We start from the raw sequence: 21,264 nt of genomic DNA on the forward strand, positions 1-21,264 counted from the left end.
ACCTACCAAAGGCTAGTAACAAAGATGTTCAAACACCTGATTGGCAAAACGGTAGAAGTCTATATCGATGACATGGTCGTAAAGACCAAGGAATCTAAGGGTCATCTTGCTGACCTAAAAGAGGTCTTTGATATACTCAAAACATACCGGATCCGACTCAACGCATCAAAGTGCGCGTTTGGAGTTGGATCAGGTAAGTTTTTAGGATATCTGGTAACAAGAAGGGGCATAGAGGCCAGCCCAGACCAAATCAAGGCCATCCTAAAGCTGAAGAGCCCGACGTCGGCAAAACAGGTTCAGATGCTTACTGGAAGGGCCGCAGCCCTAAACAGATTCATCAGCAGAAGCTCAGATAAGTGCAAACCCTTCTTCAACCTGGTGAAAAAAGCCACAGACTTCCTGTGGACAGAAGAATGCGAAGCCGCTTTGACCGACCTGAAGAAGTACTTGACCACAACTCCGGTTCTTTCCAATCTAGAACCAGGGGAAAAACTGTTTTTGTACTTGGCAGTTTCAGAACACGCAGTCAGTGCAGTACTAATCCGAGAAGAAAAAGGGGAGCAAAAGGCTGTTTATTATGTAAGTAAAACCTTGGCTAATGCAGAAATAAGGTATCTACCACTGGAGAAATTAATGCTAGCCTTAGTAATGGCTTCAAAGAAGTTGAACCATTACTTTCAGGCGCAACAGATTGTGGTCCTAACAGAGCACCCACTGAAGTCCTTACTGCAATAAGGAGACTTAACAGAAAGAATAGCAAGATGGGCAGTTGCCTTGGGCCAGTATGACCTGGAGTTCAGGTCCAGAACAACAATAAAGAGCCAAGTTTTGGCCGACTTCGTGGCAGAATTCACACCTGAAACCATCGAACATCGGGCTCCGTTGAGCCAGGATGAGCATTGTCCCAACAAGCAAGGAGAATCTCAGCCAAAGGCAAAAGAGCAAAGGAAGGAAAAACTCAGACCCTGCAGCATCTACATCGGCGACTCATTCAGACTATTTGTCGATAGAAGTTCAAACCGACAAGGAGTAGGGGCAGGAGTACTGCTGATATCTCCAGATGGAGAAATAATAGAACAGTTCATCCGTTTAGGGTTCAAGGCCTTAAACAAGAAGCGGAATACGAAGCATTAATTGCAGGGCTAAAACTGGCAGCAGCAGCAGAAGCAGATGAGGTAATTGTTTTTTGTGATTCACAACTTATTGTTAACCAGTCAACAGGAGAATTTGCAGCCAGGGACGAAAGGATGTCGGCATATGCAAAAGAGGTCATCAGATTGGCAGCCCTATTTCAGAACTGCCGATTACTCCAAGTTAGCCGAGATGACAACACCCACGCCGACACGTTGGCTAACCTGGCAAGTTCAATGCAGACTGGAAAAACAAGGACAATTATGATCGACTATATGTCGGGCCCGAGCATAGAACCACAGAGCACAGAGCAAGAAGCAATGTGCGTGAACTTGGGACCAAGCTAGATGGATGCAATCGTTGCATTCCTAAAAGAGGGAAAGCTGCCAGAAGACCATAAGGAAGCACATAAAATCAGATTGAAGTCGGCCAGATTCAGTCTGACAGCAGAGGGCCATCTCTACAGAAGGTCCTTCACTGGATCCCTTTTAAGGTGCGTACACCCTTTGCAGGTTGAAGATTTTCTATACGAGATTCATGAAGGGATTTGTGGAAGCCACACTGGGGGCAGATCATTAGCCCACAGGGCCATTACCCAGGGGTCTTGGTGGCCCTACATGCAAAAGGATGCTGAAGCCTACGTGAAGAAGTGTGAACAATGCCAAAGGTTTGCACCTTTGATACATCAGCCAGCTGCTGACCTAAACCTAGTGTCCAGCCCTTGGCCGTTTGCCCAATAGGACATGGATCTTGTTGGGCAACTTCCCCAAGCAACTGGGCAGAGAAAATGCTTGCTGGTAGCAACAGATTACTTTACGAAGTGGATAGAGGCAGAACCTCTTGCCAAAATCCGAGATGTGGACGTCAAGAACTTTATATGGAGAAACATCATCACCAGATTTGGGATTCCAAGAACAATAGTTGCCGACAACGGAACACAGTTTGACAGCAAACTCATCAAGAACTTTTGTGCGAAATTCAAGATCAATAATTACTTTTTAATACCAAGTTTTTCCTAAAGTAATGGGCAAGCAGAAACATCCAACAAAGTAATTTTGGATGGAATAAAGAAGAGACTGCAGGCAGCAAAAGGAAAGTGGGTAGAAAAGTTGCCCAACGTACTTTGGGCATATCGGACTACGCCGAGAAGATCAACAGGGGAATCCCCCTTTGCCATGGCTTATGGCACAGAAGCAGTCATCCCATTGGAGATCGGCATCCCAGGGATCAGAACCTAGGGAGTAGAGCATGACACCAATGACATACTCTTAGCCCGAGATCTAGATCTTTTGGAAGAACGAAGAGAGAAAGCTGCAATTCAGCTCGCAGTATACCAGCAACAGCTTGCTAGAGCTTACAACAAGAAGGTCAATCCGAGAGATTTTCAAATCAGCGACCTAGTCCTGAGAAAAGTCGTCGGCAACAAGAAAGATCCCAGAGAGGGCAAGCTTGGCCCAAACTGGGAAGGACCCTACAGAATTACTTCGATATTAGGCAATGGAGCTTATCGACTTGAAGATAACGAGGGCAAAGCACTGCCAAGACTTTGGAACACTTGTAATTTGAAATTCTTCTATTATTAGATATGCAGTATTTTTAGCCGATGTCATCAATAAAATCTTTTCCCTTTTCTTTAAAATACATATGATTGATAAAGTTACATATTGGTATTTTTGGAGACATAAATAATGAGAACCCAAGTAGAACTCAGGTTCACATTGGGGACAGAGAGAAGACAGAGACACTTAATTCACTTGTTGAAATTTGTAGCAATTTACAAGTCGAAGTTAAGCCGAGATTATTCCTTAATTCACTTGTTGAAATTTGAAGCAATTTACAAGTTGGAGTTAAGCTGATTCCTTATCTTCACTTGTTGAAATTTGTAGCAATTTACAAATCGAAGTTAAGCCGAGATTATTCCTTATCTTCACTTGCTAAAATTTGTATCAATTTACAAGTTGGAGTTAAGCTGATTCTTTATCTTCACTTGTTGAAATTTGTAGCAATTTACAAGTTGAAGTTAAGCCGAGATTATTTCTTATCTTCACTTGTTGAAATTTGTAGCAATTTACAAGTTGGAGTTAAGCTAATTCCTTATCTTCACTTGTTGAAATTTGTAGCAATTTACAAGTTGAAGTTAAGCCGAGATTATTCCTTATCTTCACTTGTTGAAATTCATAGCAAATTTACAAGTTGAAGTTAAGCTGAGATGGTTCCTTATCTTCACTTATTGAAATTTGTAGCAATTTACAAGTTGAAGTTAAGCCGAGATTACTGTTTCTCTTTACTTGTTGAAATTTGTAGCAATTTACAAGTCAAAGTGAAGCCGAGGTTATAGTTTGCACACTTATAGCAATCTACAGGTTGGTCCAACCAAAGAAGATGCTTAACACTTGTTGAAATTTGTAGCAATTTACAAGATAATGTTAAGCCGACATGTAATCATCTGTTGAAATTTGCAGCAATTTGCAGGTTGAGTTAAAAGCTAAGTATATTGTTTAAACACTTGTTGAAATTTGTAGCAATTTACAAGTAGATCATTGCTTAAACACTTGTTATAACTTAAGAAAAGTTTACAGTATATGATAACACTTGTTGAAATTGGTAGCAATTTACAAGTAAGTTAGACTAAGATCATTGTCTAAACACTTGATTGAAACATTGAGAAACGTTTGCAAAATTGACATTGAATAATATATGTCTTACACTTGCTGAAATTTATAAAAAGTTTGCAGGTCAGTATCTCGCCGAAGTAAAGCTTGTAGTTATTATACCCGAGATATGTAACCCCGAGAAGATTGCACAAAGGTAGCAAAATATGAAAGGCATACAAAATATTCTAAGTATAGAACCATGCAGAAGCAAATCAAGAGAAATTAAAAGATTAAAGCATCCATAGAAAAACAGTTGCAGTTGTGTACAAAAGAAGGCACTACGGCCTACCAGAAGTAAATTGTTTCAAAGTAACAAAGAAAGGCACATCGGCTATGAAAGGAAGCTTACATTGTCCAGAAAACAAGACAAAGTACAAGGGTGCAAAAAAAAAGATATGAAAGTTAAGACTTTTCAGTATTAGCAACTGGTTGGATCTGAACCTCAGAAGTCTCCTGAAGAGATACCTCGGCTTCCTTATCTGCAGCAATCTCAGCGTCGATCTCGGCAAGGGTTTCATCAACGCTCTTGCCGATTTGAGGAATGTCGGATGAACCCTGCTCCGGGGTAGCCTCCTTGGTAACTTTATCGCCATCATTATCTTGAGTCAGGTCTAGGACCTGCTCATTCAGAGAAGGAGACTTAGCCCCAACAGCCTCCTTGGATTTTCTTATTAAACCCTCCTCTTCACCCCTCTTCACATCTTCAGACTCAAAATCGGATTCTTCTTCAAGATGACTTGGAGGAGGAGGGGGAGGGAATGGCAGAGGGATATCATCAGCCTTGCGCAATGGCGAGTCATCCGGGATGTTGAGCTTTTTGGCAAGGGCCATCCAACCAAGGGAGAAGCCCCTGTTGCATGCCTGCCTAACTTGCAGTTTGTACTCCTCAGTGACGTCGGCCATTCTTTGAGCATAAGCCTTCTCGTCAGCGTCCTTAATCTCAGCATCTTTGGTAACTAAGGCCTCCCGAAGCTCTTTTTCGGCTTGGCCTTTTTAACCTCGGCCTCTCTCTTCTCGGCCTCAGCAACCTTCTTAATGGCCTCGGCAGATTCGACTTTTTCCTCGGCTAGACTTTGGGCTTTGGTGACGGCCTCAGCTTGGTCCTCCAGTTTTTTCATCTTTGATTCAAGAGATTTGTTCTCCTTTTTCAGGGAAGAAACCTCCCTCTTCATGTCGGCCAATCTTTGCCGATTTTCAAAAGCTTACATGGAGAGAGAGTGGGCATGTTGGATGGCCTGAAAGAACACAAGGCACAAATTGTTACAAAATTTTACAAAGTAAGAGAGAAACAAATTTCAGCATAAAGGCACTTACTTGGACAGAGCGTTGCAGCATAAAGACGTAGTTCTCATACTCACTCATCTTAGCATTCCGCTCAAGATCGCCTGGGAGGAGTAGAGCAGTACTGAGTGCCACGCCGACGTTTATATCATCGGCGTTGTCGCTGGCAAGGACAGGCTTATCCTCTAGAGTGATCTCAAGTGTCCGGGGGACTTTTGGTATTTTGGAACCCGAGGTCGTCGCAGACGATGACCTCGGCTTCTTTTATTGGGTGGACTCTGATGGTTGGGCCTCAGCAGACCTTTTTGCAGAAGCAGAAGCAGTTTTTTTACTCTCAGCCAATTGTGAGATGGGCAGAGCATCCTCAGCCTCAACCTCAGTTGCTTTGGCCTTGGGCTGGGTCTTTTTGATTCTTTTTGGCTTTGGTGGGGGCATGGATTGAGTCGGAACAGCATCAACGTCGGCAGGCAGGTCGGCTAAGAGATCTACAGCAACAGGCTTCGGGCGACCCATCTTAGCAGTTTTGACAAGTCGTCGCCGACGTTTTATTTCTGGTATTGGGATTAAGTATGGGGTTGAAGTTGTTGGTTGGTTGGTTGGGTCAGATGTTGACTCTTGATCTGTTTGTGATGTAGAGGCGGTTTGAGTTGTGGCAGTAGGAGGAGAAAGGCTTTTCTTCTTTCTTTTGGGGACGTCGAACAGAGTCAATTTGTATGTAGGAATAAAGTTGAGAAGAAGAGGTGCTTTTCTTTTGTGAACTGGCAAGTCCAGGAGTTTTTTCAGGTCCTTATTGGGAACGTAAGATTGGCAAAAGTCTTTCGCTGGCTTGCGAACGTCTGCAAGAAGAAACAGACATTAGAAACAGATAAAATATTGAAGGCTTGAACAGAAACAACTAAGTATTGACACTGGGCTCTTACCCTTGCCCTTTTTAACTGATCGGGGAAGAGGGTAGAGATGGGCGTCCTCGCCTGCGCCAAACTCCCAATTTCCCGAAGCAATAACATAATCATCTCCAGCCCCCTTGTTGGAGTCTGGAAGATCGGCTACAATTTTGAATTCAGTAGACCTCGGCTTGAGGTAATAGACGAAGCCTTTTTCCTTCAGGTTAAGGGGGCACATGGTATAACAGTACTGGATGTCGGCAAGGGTGATCCTAGCGTTCTCCTGCCTAGCTAAAACTATGATGCCATTGATCACTCGATAAGAGTTTATGGCAAGTTGCATAGGGTTCAACTTGTAAAAGTGAAGAATTTCGCGAAAGAGAATGTTAAGTGGAAGCCGGAGTCCGCACTCAGTAAAAGCTACTATGGAAAAGGGCATTGAATCATCTGTGGGCATAATGGAGTCGTTATCTTCAGCCAGCCTCAGATGGACATCAGCAGGAATAGAGAATTCTTGCCTAAAGTATTCAAGTTTGGTTGGGGTATCTACCCTATGTCTCCACATACCCATAACGTTGGCCTAAAGTCATAGGGCTAGGTTTCAGAAAGAAGGTGCTCTTAAGGGGTTATCGGGACCTCGGCGAAACCCTAGGTATATGCTAGTAAGGATTATTTCAATTTTTTCCTAAGAATTGATAGGTTCTATAGACAAATCCCAAACCTAAATCTATGAAGGCAAAGATGGAAAGCAAAAATTCAAGGCAGAGATCTAGAAAAAAACACAGGAAACAAGAAACCAGGACGTAGCTTCAGAATGAAGGTTCTCAAAAGCATAAAGAAAACAAGAACTACAGAGCTAAGAACAGTGGCGAAAATGCAGCAAAGTGGTGCGACGGTGCGTGTGTTCAAAGATATGGGCAAGGGCCAAATCAAAGAATAAACATATTCAGATGAATGATTCACAAGATAGATATTTAGGCAAAGCAGTAATAACAGGAGATTCCAGAAGGGGTCAAGAATTGAAATCAGAAGGAAAAATTGCTTACCAGAGAAAATGAAGCCGATGTGAGGACTGCCGAAATTAGTTGGTAGTTACAGATGTGGCAAAACAACGAAAGTTCCACCAGGAAAACAAATACAGAGCTTGGAGCCTCAACAATGGCGGATTCGAAAGAACGAGTTTAGAGAGAGAAAAAGCAAATGCAATAGCGAAGAAAGGAAAGAAGAAGGAAGAGTTTTTGTCAAAAACCAAAAACGGCGGCAAAAGGTAATCAATGCGCCTGGAGCAGCGCATACGTCAAGCGGCGGGCGCAGAAAAAACGTGGTTTATAAGCGCGTCACAAACACGGACCAATAAGGAAAAAACGCGTAAGAGAAACGGTTGAGTAAATGATGCGTGACAGCTCACACATATGAAAAAGATCACTGGAATTCTTGTTCTCCGAAAAGAACATGTCGGCTTGAAATAAATGATCTCGGCTGAAGAGTTTGTAAGCTAGTGTACAGAAAGAGATATCGATATAGGTTCCATCACCTCAGAATGCCGAGGTAATAGAACCTAGGGGGCAGTTGTGGGGATATATTTTCTGAATACCAACACGTGGCAAGGTGACGCTGATGTGTCAGCCGAGGTGCCACGTGTCCAGGTCGTAACGCCGAGGTTGTCTCGACTAGGCCGAGGTTGCCTCCGAAGATATCGGAATCCGAAATAAGCGGATAATGGATAAGGGGGAAGAATCCCAGAGTAAAGAGAAGACTTTGCTAAGATAAGGATAAAACTCTTAGGGAGTTTATCTTTATCTCTTGAGGAATCCAAAGTAAGCACTGAATTGGAGTCTATAGAAGTCAAGCTTCTAGTAGGACTTGGATTGAGTTGGCTATAAAAGAGAAGCACCCCCATGAGTCTAAGGTACGCAATTTTATGCTTAAGCTTGTAAGTTTAGCACTTGATTATCTTTGAAAGATATACTGACTTGATCGTCGGAGTGCCCCCGGGTGGAAGAGTCACCGTCGGAGCATTTTCTTTCTGTTACAGGTTTGCTGAAGCCATCTATCCTACTGGTGCTCTCCAACTGATTACTAGGCGGATAGTGTGGTCAAAAAAATAACCACACACAAGTGTAACTGCCCAGCCTTCTCACCCTGCCATTGCAGCAGGAATTATGTGGATCTTGTTTATGTTCACTAGGAAGAAAATTGTTTTCTGTGAAAACTTATCATTCAGTTCTATTCTATCATTTTAAAATAGAATCCCGCTGCATACCCTCAGTGGGGGTCGCGCCCCTAGTGACGTGGCGCGCCCCCACTGACTGAAAACTATATAAAAAAAAAAAAAAAAACTATTTTTTTTTTGGACCAATCCCCCAGCGACACCTCACTGGGGGTCGACCCCGGTGGAGGTAGAAAGCATTTTTGTTTAAAATATTACGTAATTAAATAGCCTCTCTCTCTCTTGCCGGTTTTATTCACAAGAGTGATCTATATATAAGGTTTAAAAAGTATAATAGAGTTTTGGCTTCTCTTGGAGACGGAGTGCATTCCAGAAAGATGGAGTTTTTTTAATGTGTGATTTTTTTATTTCTTTATTTAATTTAAAGGGTAATGGATTATGTATACATGGGGCAAGTGTTTTGTGATGATGCTTAATAATGTGGGTGTTAGGAAAGTGTGTTTTTAAGAAAGTTTTTTTAGTTGTAGAATATTATTGGATAAATTTTTTTTGGTATTTGAGAAGATAGCTGAGTTTTTTTATGATTGAATGTGATATTTGTAAGAAAAAAAGTGAAACGATTATAAAGTTAGATGTGATATTTTATTTGAATTTATTTTTTTTAATTTTGTAAAAATTTTATTTTTTAGTAAAAAAATATAAAAAAAATCCAAACCCAAATCTTATTAAACACCGCCAATACTTTCCTAAAAACGGATGTGTTTTTTTGTGTCAAGTGGGGTGAATTAGCTGGGTGGGTCGGACTCGGCTGAAAACAGACACCATCTTTGACTTTTTGTAGTCATCCAACGACATTAGTCCTATTTGGTAGAGCTGTGGGAAAGTGCTTATAGCTTATTCCTAAACAGTTTATAGCTTATTACTTTCAGCTTAAGCTGATTTTCAGCTTATTCTTAAAGCATCTCCTGCCACACTCAAAGAATAAACTGATTTCTTACTTCCACAAAGCTATAAGTTATAACCTATAAGCTAAATCAAACACATCAAAATAGTTTAAATTAAGCTGAAAGTTGAAATAAGTTGTAAATAATTTCTGCCAAACAGACACCTTATAGACTTTCATGGGTAACCTCCGGCTTTCAAATCGCAAGGAGGATTGGGGTCCAATCAGTCTGCTCTTTTAATCATAGTTTTAATGATTTTTGCACCAACCTTGGCTTCTTAACGTAAGGCATTCACAACGGGATAATTAAAAAAATTATTAAAATATATGTTATATGATAAAAAATATTAAAAGTGGAGGTCAAAAATATTTGTTAAGATGTGTAGTTTGTTAATTTTACGCTGTGTTTGGTTGGAGGATTTGAGGATGGATTTGGAAATGGAAAGGGAAAAGTTAGGTGAAATGTGAATAAAATATACTTACATTTCACCTAGAAAACACACCTTTTCCCTTTCCCTTTCCAAATCCCTCCCCAAATCTTCCAACCAAACACAGTATTAGAGACTGAGTGATGGTGCAATAGATGTGTTAAGAAGTGTGTTAAAGTGTGTGTTAAATATATATATATATATATATGTATATAATAAATAAAATAAAATAAATAATTTAATTTAATCAAAAATTTCAAGTCTGAAATTAAATTTCAAGTTCAAAAAAGAAATCCCAAAAAGTTTTAAAAAAAAAAAAATTTACTGTTGACCGGTCAACCGGCCGGACATCCGGCTGTCAACCCGTAAGACAAAAAAACACTTCCCTTCCCTACTACAACGCTCGCTGCAAAGCTCTCTGCAAATAACAAACAAGTTAACAACTGACCTTAACACACACCACTAACACAAACGTTAATACGTCCATTGTGAGATCCAAACGTTACTGTAACTAGTTAAACTTTGGCCACTGATACTAATACCATCACTAACACGTCCATTGTGGATGCTCTAATACATATCATATATGATTCATTCATTACTCTCGACAGTCCATCACCTTTATATCTTTTTTTTTTTTTTTTTTAATTGATTGTCCTTTTGCAAATTTGTGGATTGTGGGTTTAAATAAATCTATTGAAACAAATTTTGTTTCTTCCTTGTTTTATGAGGTGGCATTGCCTTTTTGTTTATTTATTTATTTATTTATTTTTGGAACTAAAGGGTGGCATTGGCCTTGTCTGTCAGTAAGGAAGAAGAAACAAGATCATGTTCTTCTAATGCAACTAAAATTTTGGTTTTGCCATGAAACCCCCCATGTGTTTTGTCAATAGTGTTAGGTTTTATTTCTTAGGTGTGTTTTGTCACGGTATTGTCAAAGGGGGAGATTGTTACGTTTTATTTCTTGGCAATTCCGTTTGACAAAACTCCTTTGAGTTGTAATTTTATTCGCATTTTTATTTCAGTGAAGTTATGAGTTGTTAGATGCGAATCCAACCCGAATCAAGCCTTTCAGAGAAGTTTGTGATGATAAAACTTTCAAGATTGCCACTTCGCTGATTATGACGAGGATCGAGCTGCCCGGTCAGCTCACGGGGGTCGAGGGGGCAGCGCCCCTTGGCGGGTCCGGGGCAGCGCCACGGCGGGGTCGAGGGGCAACGCCCCCGAAGTAAAATGCAAAAATGCATTTCAAGTTGCCTGTCCGCTCGAGCGGAGAATTCCTGGTTCTAGCAGTTTTGGTCGCCTGTAAAAGTACTGAGCTGTGTGATTTCGTGCTCGAGCGGGTTCTTTAGTGCTCGAGCGGACCTCTGTTATATCACGCGCATATTTTGCTGAAGCCGCTCGAGCGGGATGTTGGGTGCTCGAGCGGAGATCGCGGGACAGATTCTATAAATTCGCGTGTTGGGTCAGATTTTAGGATAACACTCCAGATCTTCTTTTTGGGTTCTAGGGTTTATATCTGGGGATACTTTGTGAGTTTTCTTTGATATTTTGTTTGAGTATTCAATTCATGTTTTAAAGAGTATACATCAAAGGTTTTGTTTGTTCTACAAAAGAGAGAGTTGTTCTTCGGTGGATTCTGAAGAATTCGAGCCTGAAACTTTGGTGGATTCCGGGGTGGCTCATCGTAAAGACAATTCCGATGTGAAGACGGGTTGGAAGAGGCACATAGAGGTTGGTTCAATTAGGCGTGGATTCGCTAGGTAATTGAGAGTATACCTGTGTAATTCCTTTAAATCTTCTTAGTGGATTGTTTTGTGACTGTTGCCCGTGGTTTTTTAATCACAATTGGAGGTGTCCGATTGTGATTTTTTTCCACATAAAATCGTTGTGTCTCTTTGTCTTGATTGTTTGATTGAAATTGTTATATTCTGCTTAAAATTGATACATAATTACAAATCAACATCTAGAAAATTTTTAAATTTTTCAAATAGTTTTTAATTTAAGCCGTTCCGCATTGTTGGTCATAGCTGCATGCAGGCTAAGAGATGGTATCTTGTGTAATTGGTCAAAAAAAAGCCAGAAAAGTTTTCTCCGTGATTTTAAATTTTGAGAAAAGTGAAATACCAACAAAAGTTTTCAAGGCATTTTTCAAAAATCTTGCGAAAACTAGTGTCAAAAATGTTTTTAGGTATGATATTAAATCGCAAGAATATTGCAAACTTTTTAAAAACCTTAAAAAAAAATATTGGCAACATAATTCTGATGTCGGCAAAGAAGTTTCCAATGTTCATACAAACGTTGAAAATTTATTTTTGGGGAGTTTATAAAATGCAAGGAATGATTTAAAAAAATTAATGTTACTAATGTATCCATTAGTAGAAGTACATGATCACTGAGAGCTCCTTTCCCAAGTACCAAAAAAAATGATCACTGAGAGAAGATACAACACTGTAATCTAAAGGGTTTGAGAGTAAGATCAAAGGTTTCAAATTCGCGTCACTCTAAGAGACAATATTTGTTCAACCATTAACTTTAGAACCTGTTAATTAGTCAAGATGAACGCAAACTGGTATGATTACCTGATTAAAAAGCCTAAGTTATTTATAATTACGCATTCCAAGTTGTATTTGCTAATCAGCTTTTTGGTGATGTGATTTTTGTATAATTAATCTCTAGATAACTTACACACCAGCGAATTTTTTTTAAAATAATTACTATTTCATGAAAAAGTTTATCGTTTTAATTATTAAAATTAATAAAAAATTTCGTTGATTTGAAATTATTTCCACAAACATCCACTGATTTATTATTTTCCCTCAATCTTTTCTATTTAATAATGCCACCTCATTTACCAAAAAAACAAGAGTAGATATTGTAGCTCATATATTATAATTTGAGACCCACGTCATCCTTTTGAGGGGTATGATCTGATTACTTGACTTGTGGTTGTGGTGGTGGTGGAGGAGGTGGAAAAACTTGCAAAGTCTCTTGTAGATAACAGGTTGGATTTCCATTAATAGAGAGTCAGCCAAACAGGCACCCCTATTATTTTTGAATTAAAAAAATTAGCTAAAAAGGTGACAAGGGTATGGGTGATTGGTGATGTCGAGAGAGAAAGGGTCTAGTAAGTGTTCATGTCACGCATATCTCTGCATGTGTAATGCCCACCTAAAGTCTCTACTATTACCAACAAACCATCCCTAAAGCCATGCAACCAAAACAAATTAAATATATATATATATATATATGTAGCACACAAGCTGCAAAGCAAAACTTCTCCCTATATATGATTGCCAATTTTATAAATAATTTATATTAATTTTCCTATTCTGTTTCATTTCTTTATTAATTTTATTGTTGTTAATCATTTTATCACATCCCATCAAGAAACTAATCTTAAACTATATATATTATGAAGAAGTTTGAGAAACTTACATAAGCATTTACAGTAGAATTCTTCTTAATTGCCAATTCCAAATGTTAACTGATATTTTAATATTATAATGTGTTATAAATTATATTGTGTGCATATTCTCTAAGCTACCATTCTTTATCTCCAAGTCTTTGCCTTTAAGTCAAGTCTTTTTTTTTTCCCTCCAAGTTAATCCCTTTTCTTGGTGATCAAGTTTCCTCTCCTATACTTTTCCTCCAAGAATCTTCCAAGCAACTTGCCCACCAAGTGTTCTTTGCCTCCAAGAATCCTCCAAAAAACTTGTCCACCAAGTTTTCTTCTCTTATAAATTTAGCTAACCTCTTATCTTGGAACATAGAAGAAGTGTTTGTTGTTTTGTTATGTTTGTGTGAGATTATCAGGCAAATAAAAAGGGTGCATGTGATGAAATTTTGGGTTCAACCAATTATACAATATTGGTAGATCATACAACTTAGTCAGGCTGTTGTATCCTGGGGAATAAGTCAAGGTTTTTTTACTGCACCGGTGTCAAGCTATGTCTAATCGCAGAGGGCTTGAATCTCCTTAAAGAGCGAATTTCCTACATCTCAGCCTTTTTAATAATTATTGTAATTTTTATTTTTTATATTTTTTGATATTTTATTTACAATTATCACCAACACCAAATAATACTAATAAAGTAAGTATAATATAGTTTAAATAAACTTGTAAGTAGTGATGAGGATGGATTTGAAGTTTGTACAATAACATTTTAATTGATCCTATTACATCGCAGTATATAAGAAAGGTTGGTTTGGAACATAAAAAAGATGCAGAGAGGGCAGACACTTTTGATCAATTAATTATATATACCAGTATCTAATTTAACAATATTATATATTTAAAAATATATTTATAAATTATAATTACTTTAATTTTATATTTATATCACACATCTCATGTCATAATTAAAATTGAGGACAGTTTTTCATCATCCATAGCATTTCTAGTATCCAATCTCCTGCTGCTTACCAGACAAGCCCACGTGTATAGGACCACTTAATGCCCTCTTCTTGCCTTACAGTTCCTTTCTTTAATATCCATGCCCAAAAAAAGGTCTGCTGCATCTCCCATTTATTTTATAGGTAATTATTCATAAGTTACATTGGATGGTATGATATTATTTATATAACATTTTAAATTAATTATGTAATGAATAATTTATGAGTGAGATAAGCTAATTTGTACTTGATTTTGTTAAGTAATTAAGAGACAGAGAATGACTTGTGTTTCTTTATTAATTAAAAATATCACGTAAACAACAATACATGATATATCAAGCTATCTAATAACTTTTCAACATGTTACTTAAATTTTGTGTTTTTCGATTTTTTACGAAAAGATGTGCAGAAAAATAGAGAGATGATGTGACTTAAAAAAAATAAAAAGATAAAAAGTGTAGTTATATAGCAAATTCCAAAATTTTAAATGTAATAAGTCCTATATTTATGTATGATGTTTATTGTAATGATAGATGTAAGAGATAATATAAATATGTTGGCATTTTGCTTTAAGAAAATCCCTCCAAAATAAGTTATTTATTATTTTTTCCTTTAAAGGAATGTTATATATAAATGAATTTTGCACCAGATTTTTTGTTTGTTTGTTTGTTGAGAACACCAGATTTTCTTAAGATAGTGAAGTTGAGGTTAATAAATAAAGTGGAACCTATGTCTTTTACTTAGTAATAAGAAAATAAAATAAAATAAAAATTCATTTATATATAATGTTTTCCTTTATTTTATTTTATCACCCTTTTATTGTGCGCAAGCAGCTAGAGGAGCCTATAAAAAACGTAAAAATACTGGGAGAGGGGAGAGACCTCAGAGGAGGAAAGGGCCTTTTAAATATATATGATATGGAGTATGATTGAGATTCCATCTCCACCTCACAAATTTAGATCATTCATGATATGAATTCCATACATATATAAGTGGACTCTATACATACATAGAGGGCCAAGATCCCTTTGAGAATGTGGGTCATCCCAAAGGATCCCAAACATTTTCCTATGATATGAGAGTCTGCCTCCATTATCAGTTGCAGTACTACTACTGTAGTAGCTTCTTTTCATATTCGTCTTCTTCTTCTCTCTCTCTCTCTAGTCTGTGCTTTTTTTTTTTTTTTTTTTTTTTTTTTTTTTGTCCTTTCAAGGCTTGCCTGTAATCAGTCTTCACTGTATGAAAGAGAGATTACAGCTCTAGTATTGCACTGCTGATTCATCTCTCTCTCTCTCTCAGCATGCAAAATGAATAAACTAGTCCATGAGATGTCTTAGAGCTACCAAAAGGACCTTCATTCGTTTCATATACAAAGATAAAGATCGGGTTCAAAAGTTGCCTGAACTGGTAGTATTGTATAATTTAGCAAAGGATGTTGCTAAGCTGTGATCCAACTGACAATGAAGCTGGTATGAAGCGCTTGGAGGACCTGACCACAAATGCCAGTCAAATACAACAACAGGTATTGGATCAAATACTAACCCAAAATGCACAAACCGAGTATTTGAGCGGCTTTCTCAATAGCCAAGCTGATAAGGAACATTTCAAGAAGAAAGTTCCCATTGTCAATTACGAAGATATCAAGCCATACATCCAGCGAATTGCCAATGGAGAGCCCTCACAGATCATATCGGCTCAACCCATCACTGAGCTCCTCACTAGGTACCTATAAAATATAAAGAATTTTCTCTCTTTCAAAGAAGAAAATTAATACTGTCCGCTTTTTTCACTGCTATATATATTTTTTCCTTGATAATTTTAATATTGAAAGTTGAAGTTCATTGATTATCGGTTTTCATGCAGCTCAGGAACTTCAGCAGGGCAGCCAAAAATGATGCCTTCAACTACTGAAGAGTTGGACAGAAAGACCTTCTTTTATAACATCCTTGTACCTGTGATGAATAAGTGAGAATAACCTTCTATATATATATATATATATATGTACCATTTTTGCCCCTCTATATTCCTTGGTGATATTGTAGTACAAATTCTTTTTATATGAATGAACGGCTACTACATGCAAAAGCAAGATTGCTAATTAAAACTGTTGAATGACTTATATATAGGTATGTGGATGGATTGGACAAAGGAAAAGGAATGTACCTTTTGTTCATCAAACCTGAAATAACAACTCCAGCCGGTCTGATGGCAAGGCCGGTCCTAACCAGCTACTACAAGAGTAGTAACTTCAGAAACCGGCGCTTCAACAAATTCAACATCTACACAAGCCCCGACCAAACCATATTGTGCTCCGACAACAAGCAGAGCATGTACTGCCAATTACTGTGCGGTCTAGTTCAGCGACACGAGGTTCTGAGAGTCGGTGCAATTTTTGCATCCGCATTCCTAAGAGCAATCAAATTCTTGGAGGATCACTGGAGAGAACTGTGTCATAACATAAGAAGAGGTCAGGTCAGCGATTGGATCACTGACCCGGGTTGTAGAAACGCAGTGTCGTTAGTCCTGGGCGAACCCAATTCAGAGTTAGCTTGTTCAATTGAAGCGGAGTGTAGTGGGAAGTCATGGGAAGGGATAATCAAGAAAATTTGGCCTAAAACCAAGTATATCGAAGTGATAGTTACAGGGTCGATGGCACAGTATATACCAACCCTGGAATTCTACAGCGGTGGGGGGATTCCATTGGTTTCAACAATGTATGCTTCTTCGGAATGTTATTTAGGGATCAATCTTGAACCATTGTGCAAGCCTTGTGATGTCTCTTACACTCTCCTCCCAAATATGGCCTACTTTGAGTTTCTTCCTATCTCTTTAATGGAGAAAAATCAGCCAGGAGTGAGTACCCTTCCCACTGATCATGAGCTCCAATATTATTCTTGCAATGGTGCTGTTTCAGCTGAGCTAAATTGCATAGAAAAGGAGGAGGATAAGAGGGTGGAAAGTGAAGCTGTTGGTCTTGTGGATGTGAAGCTTGGTCACCATTATGAACTAGTTGTTACAACTTTCACGGGTAAGTTTTCTCCTAAATCACAAACAGCAGTATAAGCCTCACAAAAATGACAGGCCAGTTGACCGGCCACGGCTTCGAGACGATTTCTTTTGAAACTTTTTTTTGTGATGTCTAACATTGCTGAATTACAAAAAAGTATTAATATACAAACAAAACATTTATACAGAATTTTCATACAGAATGATGTGTCTCAATATAGACCTTTCACTTCAGAACAAAACGCTTATAAAGACAACTTTTGTTTACAAAAATAACATTATTACATCATTCTTGTGGTGCTTTTTGTATGGGATTTGCATATGAATATAGTTTTCCACCTCAAATGGACACCTCACGTGGTCATCTTTTTTCAAGATTAATCACAAAAATTAGTGTAGCTCTTGATAAGTATTGAATGCTAATCACTTGAATGTGAATCCAACTTTGCAATCAAGGCTGAGCCCCTGTTGCAAGAAGGTTGGAGTTCAGGGGCTTGTCCTCCACCTTGAAGTTTGATATGTTAGTACTTGTGGACTTGTAACCTTAATTATATGTATATATAGTTGAAGGAGTTGGTCATCTCTATACTTGTTTGTAACAATCATAGTGAAAACGTAACATCTTAGACTTATGTTAATATGTTCTTATGCGATCATGTGTTTTACAATTCATATATATTTGTTCCTTTTTTTTTGGTTTTTTTTGTGTGTGGTCTCATTGATCGTGGTAGAGGGTTCTGCAATGCAGTTCTAACTTGTAACTATTCATCATCTGTTGATCATGAGCAGGCCTATATAGATATAGAGTTGGAGACATTCTAATGGTGACTGGTTTCCACAACAATGCCCCTCAATTCCGGTTTGTGCAACGGCAAAATGTAGTTTTGAGCATCGATACAGACAAAACCAATGAAGAAGACCTCTTAAATGCAGTGGCACAAGCAAAGCTCATCATCGAACCACTGGGCTATCTTCTCACAGAGTACACAAGCTATGCTGACACATCCTCAGTGCCTGGTCATTATGTACTATTTTGGGAGCTCCTAAAAACGAGAACAAACAGCAATGATCCCCAAGAACTTGAAGATGATCTTGATCGAGCGATAATGGAGCAATGCTGCTCAACGGTGGAGGAATCACTGGACTATGTATATAGGAGGTGCAGAAAAAAGGATATTTCAATAGGGGCATTGGAGATTAGGGTGGTGAAGCATGGGACATTTGATACACTGATGGATTTTTGTGTTTCGAAAGGGTCCTCTGTGAATCAATACAAGACTCCGAGGTGCATCAAATCTGAGGAAGCCATTCAAATATTGGATTCAAGGGTGGTGGGAAGATTTTTCAGTAGAAAAGTTCCTTTCTGGGAGCCCTTTAGAATCCAAACTAGCTAATTAAATACTGAACCATTAGCCAGCAATGTGGGTATATGTTCCAGTCAGGAGGGTTGATTTTCTGCATTGAGATGCCTCCAGTCATTACTCGTTTGCATTTGACTTTGTAAAAGCACTTGTTTTATCACTTGCGTTTTTCTCATTCTTCTTCTTCTTCTTCTTCTTTCCTTCTTTGACACTTGTGTATGCTTGATTTGTACTGAAATTAGGCTACCCGAGGAGTGAGTTTTGTTATCTCCGTGACCATGTTTTCAAATTTACAACTTGTACCCTAATGCTTACACAGTAATGGGATTTTTTTTTTTTTTTTTTTTTTTGTTTAAAAATAAATAAAAAATTCTAAAGCCAAATTAGATACCGGAGAGATAATTACAGGAGTAGGACGACATAATGTATTAAAACTTCTATTCAATGTAGAAGGATACAATACAACAGAGAGGGAAACAAATATTGGTGGGTGCCTTTTTACCTGGACATGTGCAATGGGGGAAGAGACTGGCAATGATGTTACACTTCAATTAAATTCAGATGGGTAAGGTGGCATTCTGCCTTGGAAAACTCATTTCGCTGTCAAATTGAAAAATCTAGGATCAGAGAGGGTGCGATACAATATGGATCCTCTATCCTCAAATTTTTTTGTTCTCATATTTCAAAATATTCACAATCATTAAATCATTAAAAATCTTCCTTACATGTGTCAATTCATTGTCAAATTGAGAAAAAAAAAAAAAACAAGAGTCAGGTTGGGTGCAATATAACATGGGATTCTCAGTTTCTATATTTCTCTGTCTCCTTGTCATAAAACATTCACAATCACTTAATCATTGAAGATCATCCTAGCAAGAGTCATTTCACTTGCCAAATTGAAAAAGCTAGTATCAGGGCGTGGGTGGGATACTCAGAGATGAAGAATTGGAAAATAAAGCGCGGCATGCATGTTCATAGGGAAAAAATGATGCATAAGAGAAATGGGTAGCTGATGGAAGAATATAATTGGAAGGAAAACAAAAATGGTAGAAGCAAAAGAGAGAACATAAGAGTAAACCCAATAAACAATAGGAAGATCAAGCACCAAAATTTGGTGTTATAATCTTCTGTCAATATAATTGCTTCAAGATCTTTTTTGATGCATGTTCTACATCACGTTTTAACTTTGTTTTTTTTTAAACAAGACTAAAATCAACCACGGAAGACAGTTCTAACAATACATATCACATGGTGGGATCATCATAAAAGATACAATTTGACTTAAATTACTCTATTTATGTTTTATGTAGTTGGTGCTGTGAACTGTAGACTTATTTGTTTTTTGTTTTATTCTTACAAATTGGTTGGCTCCAAACGTAGAGGAGACCCTCAATTATAGTGATGAAGAGGCTTGAATGCAGCCACGAGGACTATAGGGTAGGAAATTGAGAGAGAGAGAGAGAGAGAGAGAGAGAGATAGATAGATAGAGATAGAGATAGAGATGAACATAGAAAGAGAAGGGGACAAAGGGAGCAATGCAGGGGAGACAATGGGAACTGTTTAATTATCCAGGGTGGGAGTGGAAGTTTTAATATATGGGTGGTAGGGCCCAATGGGCTTTTGTCTCAAGCATTTATGTGAAACATGTGGCCTTTAACCACCACCCAGTTGGGTCCTTTCCTCATCTACTCTTACTCACTAACTCCCCCCAGCAAATGTTTGGCTCCACTGCCACTTTCTCTTCTAGTCATATGATACAGGTACGCTATCTATTATATATTTTTACTCTCCAGTTATCTTCTTCCTCAAGCACTACACTAACTTCTCCATCAGAGGGTCCTTGAGAAGGACACCCACCAATGAATTCTCAAGGATTTGTTTGAATGTCTCACGAAGAAGAAACTCATTTCAGCAACTTTGAAGCCAGTCCATATCAATCTTATCCAAACCACAGGTCGTGTATTTACTCACATCATATATATATATATATATATATAGAGAGAGAGAGAGAGAGAGCATCATTCTTGATGATAAAAGAAACAAATTTTTTTCCTTTTTTTTTTCTTTTTGTTTTGTTTGTTTGTTTTTATTATTTTGAACGTGACATTTATGCAAACTTGTTTGAAAGACTACTTCATTTGGTTCATGACCCCTTATCCTTTTTATGTATGCTAGTATTATAATAATACTACATGCTCAAAATTTTATTTAAAATTATTAATATGTAATTTGGATTCATTCTATATATAAATCTCAAAACACACTAATTAAATCTTAATCACACGTCTCTATTTTGAATAAATTTATGAACAATTTTTTTAAATAAGTAGAATTTCCAGTAGTATTATTTCAACAATCCTGACAATAATGACATATGTAAAAAATGCCAAAAAGTGGAGTCAAACTTAGGGGGATTTGTTTTAGATTTACTTGGACTACACATGCATATGCACGGGTATTTTTGAGATCTCTCTCTTCTAATTAAGACATTATGAGAGTTTGTTGCACACTCTTCATTTAGAAATGATGAAAAGTAAAAGTAAAGGGTGTTTTAATGAAGGAAATTTTTTCGGTGTGTAATGTATATTATATATAATTCTATTATAAAATTTCATAAGTTTTTACAAATTTACATAAGTAATCTCACAAAAATACGTAAGTTGAATATAAAATCGCATAAATCTTAAATTTTCACAAATTAATGTAAATTTTTGTTTAACTTACGTAATTTTATAATAACGTTACATACGGTATGCATTGCAAATTGGTGCATTTCCCTTCAATCAATGTCCAAAGTTGGGGGAAAAATGGGGAAGCCAACTTACAAGCAAGGTTGCGGTAACCTTACAAAAATATAAAAATATATATGTAATTCATTCTGATCGATATTAATGATGTTCTAATTATTATATTATTTTAATTATATTTTGCATATTATACTTCTATAATTAACAATAAGACCAGATAAATAACGACATACAAAATTATATAATAAATGTAATAAAACGAT

At 37.6% G+C, this 21,264-nt stretch overlaps 1 protein-coding gene across 1 annotated transcript; it reads left to right on the forward strand.

Moving 5' to 3' along the window:
* The first annotated feature begins 13,267 nt into the window (after positions 1 to 13,267).
* GH3.17 (Auxin-responsive GH3 family protein) lies at positions 13,268 to 18,520 on the forward strand. Its single transcript, XM_028197665.2, has 4 exons — positions 13,268 to 15,608; positions 15,750 to 15,851; positions 16,013 to 16,914; positions 17,682 to 18,520. Exons 1-4 carry the CDS (start codon positions 15,319 to 15,321, stop codon positions 18,284 to 18,286), a joined length of 1,899 nt encoding a protein of 632 aa, XP_028053466.2. The 5' UTR covers positions 13,268 to 15,318; the 3' UTR covers positions 18,287 to 18,520.
* Positions 18,521 to 21,264: the final 2,744 nt, after the last annotated feature.

This window comes from Camellia sinensis, chromosome 10 (assembly GCF_055761805.1).
Source record: "Camellia sinensis isolate YWXY chromosome 10, ASM5576180v1, whole genome shotgun sequence".
Classification (NCBI taxonomy): domain Eukaryota; kingdom Viridiplantae; phylum Streptophyta; class Magnoliopsida; order Ericales; family Theaceae; genus Camellia; species Camellia sinensis.

Excerpts from the sequence above, each read along its gene's own strand:
- GH3.17 (XM_028197665.2), top strand. The coding sequence starts at position 15,319 with ATGTTGCTAAGCTGTGATCCAACTGACAATGAAGCTGGTATGAAGCGC. Across the intron at positions 15,609-15,749 it reads ATCACTGAGCTCCTCACTAG|CTCAGGAACTTCAGCAGGGC; the intron begins GTACCTATAAAA and ends GTTTTCATGCAG. Across the intron at positions 15,852-16,012 it reads CTTGTACCTGTGATGAATAA|GTATGTGGATGGATTGGACA; the intron begins GTGAGAATAACC and ends ACTTATATATAG.